General features: G+C 38.4%; 1 protein-coding gene across 1 annotated transcript; it reads right to left on the bottom strand.

Annotated features, from left to right (window-relative positions):
• Positions 1-4,238: 4,238 nt before the first annotated feature.
• LOC104425218 (tyrosine decarboxylase 2) lies at positions 4,239-13,361 on the bottom strand. Its single transcript, XM_010037843.3, has 13 exons — positions 13,182-13,361; positions 12,926-13,046; positions 12,324-12,396; positions 11,806-12,036; positions 10,682-10,845; positions 9,653-9,793; positions 8,667-8,726; positions 7,680-7,844; positions 6,012-6,068; positions 5,250-5,314; positions 4,985-5,108; positions 4,653-4,790; positions 4,239-4,547 (listed from the first exon to the last, which is right to left on the bottom strand). Coding segments are annotated over exons 1-13 (1,473 nt in total). The 5' UTR covers positions 13,184-13,361; the 3' UTR covers positions 4,239-4,415.
• Positions 13,362-14,048: the final 687 nt, after the last annotated feature.

Genomic DNA, 14,048 nt, shown 5'->3' with positions numbered 1-14,048 from the left:
TATTTCAGATGTGGTGTCCAGATGATATGTCCATTCTAAAGAGTTTTATTGAAAAAGATCGGGTCTACGATTTCTTAGCCGGGCTTAATTCTGAATTTGACCAAGTCAGAATTCAAATACTTGGCAAGGAGGAAGTGTTATCATTGGAGGAAACATTATACTTGATTTGGGCGGAAGAAAACCGTTGATCCGTCATGCTAGAACCGCAAGCTATAGAAGGGTCAGCCTTGACAACTAGAAAGGTTGATGAAAATGGTGACTTGCCAAGGAAAGACAACCGGGATAGCTTGTGGTGTGTCTACTGCAAGAAGCCCATACATACAAAAGAACAATGTTGGAAATTGAATGGCAAATCAACTACTTCAGGCCGAGAGTGGGTGAATCGAGCAACACAGCCAAGGCCTCAGGTCCCCCTAACTGAGAAAGCTGGTCAAGAAGAAGTTCAGGAGAAAGCAACCTTTAGTAGTGAAGAAATTGAGAAATTAAGAGGTTTGTTGGGGCCTCTTAATAAACCCTCTAGTGCATGCTCACTAGCACTTTCGGGTAATTCTTGGGTTATTGATTCAGGGTCTACTGACCACTTGACTCGCACCTCATCCCATTTAAGCACTTATACAACTTATCCTAGCAATAAGAAGATTATTGTGGCAAATGGGTCTCTTGCTACTGTTGTAGGGGTTGGAAATGTTCCTATCACACCTAATCTTGTCCTTAAAGATGTTCTTCATGTCCCTAAACTATCTGCCAGTCTTATCTCAATACAGAAACTCATAGAAGATCTTCATTGTCAAGCTGTTTTTTACCCATCTTACTGTGTTTTTCAGGATTGGGACTCGGAGAGGAGGAGTGGACTTGCTAAGGAACAAAATGGACTCTACTACCTTAAAACACCTCTCACTACAAGAAGGATCATGAATAATCCGTCTTTGTCATATCTTAACTTCAAATAAAGAAGCCATTTGGCTTCATCATTTTCGTTTTGGTCATCCGTTCTTTCAAGTCTTGAGAATTATGTTTCCATCATTGTTTAAAGATCTGAATATTAAAGACTTCCATTCTGATGTTTGTGAATTAACCAAGCATAATCGTGTACCATTTCCTATTAGCAATCACCGTAGTTCTAATTCTTTTGACTTAGTCTCATTCATTATTATCAACAAGGAAAGTTAGATCCTCTTGCAATCAAATGTGTGTTTCTTGGTTACTCACAAACACAAAAAGGCTATAAATGTTACCATCCTCCTTCTAATGTCACTTTTGTTGAGAATAAACCATACTTTTCACAATCTTTAACTTCAGGAGGATTTTTTAGTCATGGAAGATAAGGACCTTTGTGTCATTGATAACTTAGATTCATCTTCCAATGTCCCTATCAACAAAAAACTCATCCATTGTTGCTTATGAACCTATCTTGAATCCTATCTCTTGTCCACCACAATCTCCCACACACTAACCTGTCTCTGTTCCTATTCCCCCTAGTCCAACTCATATTCATGATTCCAAGAGATTTTCTCAGGTGTATTCAAGGAGGACAGCCGTTCCAACACAAGAGCATGTCCAAAATACCACTATGGGTATTGTCAATGAAAGCACAATAAGTTTCAAATCTCCTTTGGATGAACAGCTTAGTGATACACCTGAGAGTGATCTTGATTTACCTATTGCTATTAGAAAATGGACTAGAGAGTCCACCAAGAAACCGGTGTATCCACTATCAAATTATGTGTCCCTTAGTAATTATCATCATCATGCAGAAACTTTATTGTGAGTTTAAACACAATTGATGTCCCTAACACCTTGTCTGAAGCACTGTCAAAAGAGAAATGGATGAATGCCATGAAAGAAGAGATGGAAGCACTCGAAAAAAATAAAACATGGGAAATTGTTGACAAAGCCAAGGGGGAAAAATCTAGTTGGTTGCAAGTGGGTATTCATTGTAAAGTACAAGGCAGATGGCTCTCTCGAGAGGTATAAGGCAAGATTGGTTGCGATGGGTTACACTCAAACATATGGAGTGGATTATCAAGAGACATTTGCACCAGTGGCTAAAATGAATATTGTAAAAGTTTTATTATCTTTAGCTGCTCATTTTGATTGTGAACCTCAACAAGATAATGTAAAGAATGCATTTTTACATGGAGATTTGGAAGAGAAAATCTACATGAGCATCCCACCTGGTTTTGAAGGAAAGGAAACACCATAAAAGGTTTGTAGACTTAAGAAATTATTATATCGGCTCAAGCAATCACCTAGAGCCTAGTTTTGATGGTTTGCTAGAATCATGAAGGCATCTGGGTATAAACAAAGGTAGAGAGATCATACAATGTTCACAAAACACTCGGACATGGGGGAGTTACAACATTGTTGGTGTATGTTGTTGACATAATAGTCACAAGCAATGATGAAAGGGAGAAATAGTGGCTGAAAGAGTGCTTGATTAAGGAATTTGAAATAAAGGAGTTAGGAAAGCTACGGTATTTTCTGGAAATTGAGGTTTCGTACTCTAGGTAAGGGGTCTTTATTTCACAACGAAAGTATGTGATAGATCTTTCGGAAGAAATTGGGAAGCTTGGTTGCAAACCAGTAGCTACTCCAATAAAGCCGAACCAGAGGCAAACATAAGCAAAAGAGGAGGCAATAGTGGATCAAAAATGTATTAGCAAATTGGTGGGAAAGTTAATTTACTTTACTCATACCCGACCATATCTCCTAAAGAAGTTGTCAGCTTGACTAGTCAATTCATGCATAACCAAAAGAATCACATCTACAGGTTGTTCATCGAGTCCTACACTACTTAAAAGGTGGTCCAGGAAAGGGAATACTTTTCAAGAGGAGCCCATATCTCAAGCTCAAGGCTTATACAGATGTGGATTATGTAGGCTCAATGGTTAACAGGAGGTCTACAACTAGTTATTGTACCTTCCTTGGAGGTAATTTGGTAACTTGGAGGAGTAAAAAATAGAATGTGGTGGCAAGATCAAGTGCAGAATCTGAGTTTAGGGCAGCGACTCAAGGAATATGTGAGTTATTATGGATCAAGATCATTCTTGATGACTTGAAGGTTGAGTGGTAGAGTCCTATAAAGCTATTTTGTGACAATAAGTCTGCAATAAATATTGTTCATAATATTGTGCAGCACGACGGGATGAAACATATTGAGATTGATAGGCACTTCATCAAGGAAAAAACTTGAAGAATGATTGATTTGTTTGTCTTATGTTCCTTTAGGATAGCAAGTGGCGAATATCTTGACCAAAAGGCTTAATGGTGGAAGTTTTCATGAGCTAATTTCCAAGTTAGGAATGGAAGATATCTATTCAGCAGCTTGGGGGGGGAGTATTGATATGTAAATAGATAGATTATATGGCTATAAATACATAGGATTTTTTAGGAGATTTTTTATTCTGATTTGAGTCTGATTAAATCCCACAAATTATGCGATTATAGTTGTTAACCCACAAATTGTGGGATTTTATCTTTTCTCCTTTTTTAGGCTTTCTTTCCTTTATTTTTGTTTGCTAGGATTTATCTATGTATTAACCTATACCAGAAGATATGAATGAAAATAACAATTTCTCTCCATCTAAAATTTCATAGATCATTACCTAACTCATCCTCACCAATTGCGAAATAATGGATAAGCTGGTGCATTGTCTGTTTAATTAAGACAAAAGAGAGTTCATCTTGGTCTGGCCTACTAGGCCTTTGATATGTCAGGTTGAGCCTGGAGATCTTTAAGAATGGTAATGACTAGCTGAGGGAAATGCAGAAGTGAGCAAATCCAGCTCATCAGGAGCATAAATCTATGGTTCATTTTTGACAGCACAGACCTTATTTATTTGCTTGCCGTCTGTCCTGCATGTCCCCCTTTTCTCTATGATTTTTGCCTCTCGAATTTTTCGAATTTTCTAAACTAAGAAATGTTTAGGAAAATTGGTTTTCGCAACCTAAACCAGAGGTTGAACCTGACTGGACTATCAAAACTTAAGACTTCTTTCCCTAATCAAAACTAAGAAATGTTTAGGAAAATTGGTTTTCGCAACCTAAACCAGAGGTTGAACCTGACTGGACTATCAAAACTTAAGACTTCTTTCCCTAATCACAACTTTTCTTTGCATAAATAATTTCACATCCTTAATGGGTATAATGATAGTACTATTAGGAGCGATATGTTTCAAGCACTGTTCCTATACCCTCTTGTATCGAGTCCGGTTCGTCACTAAAAGATTGTAGGTGCTTTAAAACCGTTAACAGATTTTAATATGATTAAATCAGTACTGGCTATCCAGAGGACTGCAACCAGGATAAATCATGTCTAAGAAAATTGCCTAATGAACTTTCTCCCAGTAAGAGAGAAACCTTGTGGTCTCTGCAAAAAAAGAGTCGATCCTGAGATTATATGGCACAAGAACATCTTAGTTATTCTGAACAGTAGCCAGCAGCTTAGATGCCTCGTCTTGCAGAACCTTCCATGCTTCATGAACATGTCTCTCTTCTGTCAATGGAGCCCCGACCGCGAAGCGTAAGATGTAAGTACCCAAGAGAACCTGCATCAGTATGAAATGTAAGATGGCTTCTTTTCTTTAGGTGGAAGCACAGAAGACAAAGGGCATTGTTATCTTTGGATGGTTCGACGAAACCAATGAACTTACAGTGTGAGAAATGAAGATTTTCCCAGTTGAGTTTACCGCATCTAATAGATCACGGTTCAATTTATTTCCTTTATCTCCATCGTTGTCAGGAGAGAGGAGACGGAAACAGACCAGTGAAAATACTCGAGGGGTGACAACCTACTTGTACAATGTAATAAAGAAATATTATAATTCATAAATAACAAGCTTTAGAGATAATTCTCTCTTTCTACAGTGCACATATATGTTTACAAATTGAGGTCTAGTTTGGGCGTGCGTAGGCAGAGTCTCATTAGTCAAGGAACATAAACGGCAATTTATGAAAAATCATTCACTAGTGACCAGACAGTTACCTCAAATCTAGGATCATTACTGACAAGACCTTCAAACTGTCTGGCCAGCTCAATGTGGTTTCTGATGTACTGCTGAAGATTTTGTACACCATACAGCCGTAAAACCATCCAAAGTTTCAGTGATCTATGAAGAACAGTAGAAATCAATACAACGTAATCCATTAGCAGATAGGCAAGAAGCACAAGAAATTATGTACAATCCTTGCAGCCCCACAGGCACATCACATAACAAAGCACTTGTTGAGAACATTTCGATAAAATCCACCTAAAACGACGCCCAAGAGGAATTTGCCAGTCTCTGTAGTCCACAACCATGTTTGCTTGTGATGCCTGCAAATAGTCTTGTCACTGTAAAACAGGGAAAAAAGGACAATTCCACTTTTTCCAGTTTGAATTAATTCTTCGCAGCACTACTGACATTAAGACGGAGGGCCCATTAGTGATAGGACATGTAGTACCCATCTCATCCATCTTGTAGCGAGTACACGTGGATTCTACTGAAATGAGGAAAAAGCGAGACTAAAAACATTCATGTTTCTAAAACACCGAAATGCCACAAGACCTAACCTCTTTACCGTCTCACGAGACGAATGGCAGTTTTTTTCAAAAACTCATGAGAAAATTGTAGTGAATAAACTTACCAAAGAGTTATTAAATAGAATTAGTTCTAGAAGACATGCAGATCATCGTGATCTGTACCTTACTCATAAAAACTTTCCCAAGTATTATAGATGGTAAAAATGCAATTATTTCTGGAGTAAAAAGCGATTTCCCTTTCTCTTGCAAAAAAGATGGAAACATGAAACACAAGCCAAGATGTAACGCGTAGACTACATACTTGTGAATCTTTTCATTTCTGTCTTAACATTAAAGGTTTCGGGAGAAAGTACTGGAATAGCAGCATAAAGGACAATACAAAAATGATAAAAGAGAGGGTAGTGATGAGCGAATGGTAGACAGACTCCATTTCTACTTTTCCAAACGACTTCAAGGACATAGTAACACACCAACTATCATGAAACACTACCTTGTTCTTTAGGTACTCTGGATTGGTAGAAAGGGCCTGAATCAACGCATTTCTGTCCTGGTAAAGAAAACAAATAGCATTTGAAAGTAAAAATAAAGGCAAATGACATGCAATTGCACTATTTGGATAAAATAATGTTCCTCTGGGATGTCACTATCCAAACTTAACTAGATATTGAATAATCAGTGGTCAAAAGGATGTCAAGAATCAGCGAATTCACATATAATTTTTATGACCTTTTACCAGTGGAGTTTTTCTGCAGGATTGTCAATATGGTCACTTATAAGAAAGATCAATCTCAGTTGTGGTATTGCATTGACAAGAGATAAACTATACAAAAGAACCATTCCTATATAATACAGACAAGAAATCGAATCTTATATCTTCTTAAGGGTACGTTTGATAACGATTTTATTCCCGAGAATAGATTCTGATCAGAAACAATTTTTTTTTTTATTCTGTTTCCAAGAATAGATTATAAGCATTTTAAGACGTTTGGTAACCGCTCCAAAATTTCTAATTCGGAATAAAATTGTGTTTGGTATCGTGCTCATTGATTTCGTTTCAAATTAATTTATTTTAATTTTTATACTTTTTTCCTTTTTTTTTTTTTTCTTTTTTTTTTTTTTTTTTCTCCTATTCTTCTTCTTCTTCTTCGGGTTGGTCACTGGACCGGCAACCGGCCATATGAGGCCAGTGACCTCACCAGAGCGTCGCGGCCCTCGGCAAGGCTGGCCCTCGTCGGCCGAGCCTTGTCGGGGTTGGGCAAGGCCTGCCTCGCCACTAGCGAGGTTGGGCAAGGCCCGCCTGGTCACCGGTGGGGTTAGGTGTCGCGAGGCTTGCCTCTAGCAAGCTCACTGGACCTCGCCCTAGTTTAGCGAGCCTCCGGCGAGCTCGTTAAACTGGTTGCCGACGACCGGCGGCAACGGTGGCGGACGGTGGCAGACGGTGGCGGATAGCAACCCCACGATTGAAGAAGAAGAAAAGAGAAGAAAATAGTTGGTTTTGATTTTTGATTTTTTGGATTTTGGAACAAGAATCGCATTTTTTTTTATTCTTGATTCTACTCCCAATCTGTTCTCGAGAACAAAAATTTTACCAAACACGATTCTGTTCCTAAATTGATCCCGGGAACAAAAAATCAGATTTTAGCCTGTTTGGATGGTTACCAAACAGGGCCTAATTGGACAACCAAAAAAAAAAAGCTTATTTCAATCTTGCTGCTATATGTTATATGACTGACCATTTGAGTGGAAATTACAATAACATTATTCTGCAGAACATGCAGAATTAGAAAAAAAAAAATGTACAAGTAATAACATTGGTGCTTGCCCTATGAGGTGTTCATAGTGTTGCATGCTGTATTTTCTCACATGTCAGCCACTGCTAACGATGCAAAAAACTCATTTTAGTGCCATCCAATTTTCTTTAAAACAGAACCATGGATTTATATTAAAGGATGTCTGCAATAGAATCTTAAGGGAGGACATTAAGCACGACAAGTGTACTATGACTGCAGGACTTAGACCTGCCTGCTTCTGTTCAGTATAATAAAACAAAAAAAGGCAATGTAGACAAATATTTAGACATGTAAGAGAGTCATCGCAAACACAAGGATAAGGAGCATCAATCTCATCAACATATGACATAAGAAAGCATATGGTTTACTTTTATCCAGAGAGGTGAGCAATCAAAATTTGTCAGAAACCACTTATGTGCATTCATGTTGAATGAATCAGCATCTTCAACACCGTCAATGTATGGCCGATATTCAGGACATATACAAGCACTTCCAGCATATGCAGCATCAATATGGAACCACATTCCATTTCTCTGAAAAAGTTCATAAAATTCCTCATTCAGAGATGCACTTCTCATACAACGAATGGATCATACAACCAGAACGCAAAAGAACCTTTATGTTAATTAAAAGATTGCTCTGGTAAACCCTGATCTTATCAGCTCTCATAATAGACAAAAACACTAGTTGACTTATGTTTGTAAAATGAAGTTCTTTATAGGTGGATAATAACAAGGAAAGAGCAAAAATACAGTGAAATGTTGGAGGATACATTCGATACTGGGTACCTCAACTAAGGATGGTCAAATTAGGAGTGTCTAAAAATTATAAGAGTGAAGGAAGGAGTTAACGGTGCACCACCTTATCCCACCATGGGTTCATTCTTTAGTAAAGAAGCAATTGCATTCAACAGAAAACCTCTTACCTTATTATGAGGCCATAATTCAAATCAAGAAAAGAGATGCAGGGTATCCCAAATTGAAAGCTGGACAAAGAAATGGCTTTCGTCCAAATGGCATTTCTTCAGCCAACAGTGGCCCATCATGAGCTAATAGTATTAACCTAACTCCTCAGGATACAATTATTTATTAAAGCCTTTTAATACAGCAGAAATTTACCGACAAGGAGTTTTGGAAAAGCTAGCCCTTAAATGCTTCATGGGAATGGGGTCAACTTTGAGCAATAAGTTTAACCTCTTAAAATGTGGCACCGAGTCAAGCATTTAATATATTTAGAGCTTAAAGAAGGTATAATGCTGGATCAACCTTAAGATATTGCAAACCGGGTTCAACAACTTAGGCCATAATTAAGACCTTCATTCGAAGCACCTAACCATACAATACCAGATGCCTCACCTTAGCAACTGTTGCTAGTGTAGGCAAGGGATCAACTGCCGTTGAAGAAGTTGTACCAACCTGAACATAAATTGAAGATTCTTGACTGATATTTTAGTGTATGTAAGCAGCAAATGAATTCAGACAAGATAGCATTTACTAGCCAAAAAGAAGAAGAAATCTTGGTTGGATAAATGATAGGAACTAAAACCAGCTGGACTAAATGAAATGGCTTGTTCCTATTTTGAGTTCACCACCTAATAAAGGATATCTTAGCTTCTTTAGCGTGTCTGAAACTTGATATCCTAGTCCTAGAGAGCAAAAACTTTTGGACGAAACGAAACTCAAAATGAAGCAATGTTGAGATTTCAAAGGATTTTTAAATTGCATAATGTGCTCATGTTACTCCATATAACTGTCTTTTGAGTTATCTTCCTGCTCGAGACCAATTCTCCATTTGACATTTTTTAACCGTTTGATAATTGTTCATTATGATTATATTAGACAATTTTTATATATCAAATGCATCCTCGAATGCTTAATCTAGCAATTACAGCACTATTTTCTTTGGGCAAGGAAATCTGTGGAGAACTTGTCACTAGCCCAAGTCATTTCACTACTTTAAAATCTAACATATAAGATTTATCAAAAAAGACGCAGCATACCAAATCAACACAAGGGGCAACAAGAGTCCATTGATTCTTCCACACTTAAACTGTCTCATCCTTGCTTCTAGTAACAGTATAATTAGCAAACATGTAATATCATTGTAAATTTATGGTAATACTTTACATGGCATATATGGCTGTCAAAATACAACGTGTATATGGAAAGCATGCTTTTTAGAAATATTGACCTAATTAGCTTACACAAAGCAATTTTTTTCGGTTATGCTTAGCCCAATAGGAACTCAGCTTACAGTATACTTAATAGCTTAACATATAGCTGCATTGAGAAGTCAATGGACAAAAAGCAACATGAGAACTAATGTCAAGCTTCTTACTTACTGTAGCACACAAAAAGAAGGGAACTAAACCGGTGGATATGTCTTGAGAAATCACTTCATCAAGTAAATCAGGAGAGAGCGCATAATTGGTAGAAGCATCTGTTTTTAGAGCCCTGCAGTTCTCTGGATAGATACCTGCTATCTGCCATGAAATATAGAAACAAAATGCTCAACTAATAAAGTTCATAGTCTACTTGGTAAATATCTTTAGAAGGAATGATCTGGAGAATCATTTTTGCATCTTCTACTATTGATGTATGCCGCGGAAGAAGAAGCATTCTACTTCTTCTGCATCACCACTCACAACCACATTGGTGTTTTATTTACCAATAAACTAGTAAAAGGAGATCTAAATAGCACAAGGAGGGAAGGCGAAACGTTTAGGCGAATGTATTTGAGGACATCAAAGGTTCAAGGATTGAAATCCAGCACTTTAAAAGGGTAAATTTGTTCAATCAAATGGAATAGCTCAAAGCTATAAAGCTCACCTTACAGGATGGCAGAAAGTTATCCTGTCCAGTAGAATCTTAAAAATGCTTGCTTTTATAGATAACATTCTTGTTTAACTTTCAGTAAGTTCGGCCCAGTATATGTTTAACACACATATTTAAGACTGCAAAATGGAAAAACTGAAGGTTTTCTGCAGAACTACTCAGAACTCTTGGAAAAACCCATTATCGTTTCCTTTATACATATTGAACCCTCAATTTCTTGGGCTTCCTGTTACATCCAATGACAAGATATCCTCGTAAAGTTATAACCAAATCAAGTAATATATCACCCATAGATCTACCTTTCTGGTTTGACCATTTCTTGTTTCAGCACTAAAGCATCCTATCCTGTATCGTATATTGAATATCAGTGGAAGACCAAATGTATCTCCCTAATGGATTGGTAAATCGGATATTTAAACTAGTAAATGAACCATAGAGATTAGGTCCTCCTAGGTGAACTAGCCACTGGCCTCTTTTATGAGGAAATTGTCTTGTATCATCCCCAGGGATATACGAGAGAGTGCATGCAAGATTACCTGGCATGCTTTTTGCATGGAGGAATGGGTCTGGTCAGAAGAATAAACAACGAGCTTATCGAGGGAACTTTTCCCTATTCTACTTAAGAACTTATCTCGAGCAGCCAATAGAACTACTAGAACAGCTTCACTTGCAGTGCCCTGTATTACTCCACCGCCCGGTCCTGCAACATCATACTTGACAGTAAGCTATCCAATGTGGCACAAGGTTCTGGACTTTTTAGAAAGAGTATTTTTTTTTTTTTTTTCAAGGTTTTGAAATATTTGGCATGTCTCAGCATGTCAAATATACTGCAGCTTCCACTACTTTATTTCCTTGGTTTTGATGATACAGTTTTCTATAAGCTGAAACTTTCAGCTTTAAATGCAGAAGATGAAATTCTCAAAGTTTTATGCATTATATTCACTGCATAATCAAGTTAATGACCCTCGTTCTTAACTCATTATCATACAATGTGAAATAACTTTTGAAAAATATGACACCTTTACCTTCATAAGAAATCAGAAATCATCAAATATGCAAACTGCGAAGCCATCCTCTATGAAACTTGAATTCTGCGCTTTCCATAAACTAATTCACAAAGTAACTGATCTCTATGACTCTTCAATTCATCCAATGAAGTCCAAATAATAATTATTAGGGGAAGATGCAGAACAATGTCATTTCCTTGATTTTAGATCAGTGCTAGTCCCAAGAGCAGTTTACGAAAAATAGATTAGAAAGAGTAACCTTGTAGATAAGGACGTTTCCATATTTTTTATACTAGAATGCTTATGCTAGGTAAGCTCCTAACGCAGAAAAGAAAAGGCATGCATGATTCTAGCTACTCTCTGATTGCATGGAATAAAGAACGGCAGGGGATGTCTCCCTTTTTATTGGATGTAGGCTATGCCCATAAAACTTAATGGACACCACGTGAAATGAAAACTATTCGTGCTGTACCACTGATGCCAAAAGAGATGCAGCAGTCTGTTAGGTTTTTTCTTCAGTAATTCATCATGAGCAAGATAAAAGTGTCTCTTCTACTGACTCATTTAATCGGGAGAAGTAATTTTCATTTTCATGTCGTATAGTAATTTAACAAAAACCAGGCCATTTGACACCATCAAGATTGTTAGCATACCCGTTGAAAGAAAGTCATCAGGCAGATTGAGAAGTTTAGCAAGCCAATCCAGAACTATCATTTCAAGCTCTGTTGCAGCAGGGGAAGTAATCCAACTGAAGCCAACAATGTTGAGGCCAGCGCTGAGCATCTCTCCCATAAAACCCGCAATACTGCTGTTAGAAGGATAATATGCAAAATAATTTGGACTCTGCCAATGGGTCATCCCAGGTAATATTTTTGCCTGTACATCTGCATATGATATAATAGAGAGAGATACATTATTTAGATTAACAGCTACTTCAATTGACTTATCCATTGGCAAGTGTAACTGGTCTCTCCGTTTGCCTCTATATACAATATAATCTGCAAATACCCATTTGACTGCAAAAGATAGATACTCTCGTAGTTTTGAAAATTATGTAATCTGGTATTCCAAGTGAGAAGTATTGCTGCAAGTATAAGTTAAGAATCCATATAAAACTGCCCAAGTTTGACCCGTCCTGATCAAATAAACAAGAGCACTGGGAGAACCTCACCTTCAAGAACTTGTTGCAATGATTCAGGACGATCAGGCGCAGCATCTGGAAGAAGTTTATGTAAATAGCCAGGCTGCATGGAGGAACCAGAGTGACTTTCTTTGTATTACCCTCGCTTGCTTACAGAAAGGTAAAAAAAAAAAAAGCTTTTCTCTTTTCCTGTTATACCATCTATGGGAAAATTTCGTCCCAACACATGGTGTGGATAATAGAGTCATAAGCATTTCAATTCAAAGACAAGGTCACTGCTTCACCACACTGGATTAACATCCAATGTAGACCTGGGGTGCAGGGAGGGTAAGTCCCTTCTCCCCTTCAAAGTCTGTCGATGCTATGATAAAGGCAAAAGAAACATGTATTGTCATCCTTTCATATCGCTAGGCAAAAATATTGCATTCGCCTCGCTTTTAACTCGAAGTTCTAAGACCGCTATCGCTATCTGTCATCAGCACCATTTATAAAAATAAAAGATGCTCATAACCATTTACCACATAAACTCCACATGCGTAGTAACAATCTCTCTCTCTCGCACCTGCGCGCGCAATGTTCAATCAACTATAACATGGAAATGCAAAATGAAGGAGGAGGGAACGAACGGAAACCTCGACTTGGCTGAGGACAGGGAAGCTCTCGATGGACTTGTAGTAGTCCGCAATGAAATCCACCATCCTGTGCGCGTTCTCCCTCAGCTGCTCCGAGTCCATCGGCTTCAACCCTCCCTCCCTGCATTTCGCCAACAAACCAAAGCAAAACAGACATGAGGACTGGATCATCATAACCGACACACGCGCACACAAAACGAACTCGAACCGCACAAACTCCCAGGAAATGTAGGAACCGTCACGGTCGTTGACTTACATGATCCGGACGAAGCAGGATGTCGAGAGGGAGGAAGCAGAGAGCGACGAGGCGAGAAAAGAACCGCGCGACCGACGTCTTTGACTTTCAGCGACAGTGTCTATATAGCGATGTTTGCAGGTGCCGGGACGAGGGAGGGAAAGGCGTGAACGTTCTGGCGACGGCGACGGCTGTGCTGGGAAGGAGGCCTTTCTTTGGGCGCGGAAATTGCGCTGACTTAGCTACATTTGACCGCGTGCAGCCAAAAGGCCAAATGCCATTTGATTACGTGCAGCCAAAAGGCCAAATTCCATTTGACCTCATCGGCCCATGTGATGCCATCTGGCATCAGTAGTCCCTGCGAACCTGCCATATCGTTCCTAAAATTTCAATTTGGTATGCTTGAAACCCAAACTTTTATTTAGGCCCCGTTTGATTCAGCTTCTCTCAGGGGCTTTGAGCTCTTTAAAATCTCTTGAGAAAAATATTAGACATTTGACAACCATTTTCTGAAGCTCATTGGCCAAATGTCAACATTGAGAAAGTTAAAAGCTCACTTGCTTTGAGTTTTCTATTTTTGTATTTTGGAAATGCAAATCCACTTTTATTGTTCACTTGTCAACCCCTTTTTTTTTGAGATTGACTGTTCATTTTCCTCTTCCCAATAGTTGCCGAAGGTTGGCCACCGCCGCCCAAGGGGTGGCATGACCTCAGGCAACCCTAGGTGACGCCGCCTAGGTCGCGTGACCTCATGCGAAGTTGTCCAACGGCTAGATCTAACTTCAAACAATTGATCAACAGTAGAATTTCATCGGATTTGATTTTAATTTTTTTTAATTAATAAAAGCCCTTTACAAATGCAAGATTTATCAAATGGTTCTATGTTAA

This window comes from Eucalyptus grandis, chromosome 11, assembly GCF_016545825.1.
Source record: "Eucalyptus grandis isolate ANBG69807.140 chromosome 11, ASM1654582v1, whole genome shotgun sequence".
Lineage (NCBI taxonomy): Eukaryota > Viridiplantae > Streptophyta > Magnoliopsida > Myrtales > Myrtaceae > Eucalyptus > Eucalyptus grandis.
The sequence above is the reverse complement of the archived record's forward strand: the minus strand, read 5'-3'. Positions and strand labels throughout refer to the sequence as shown.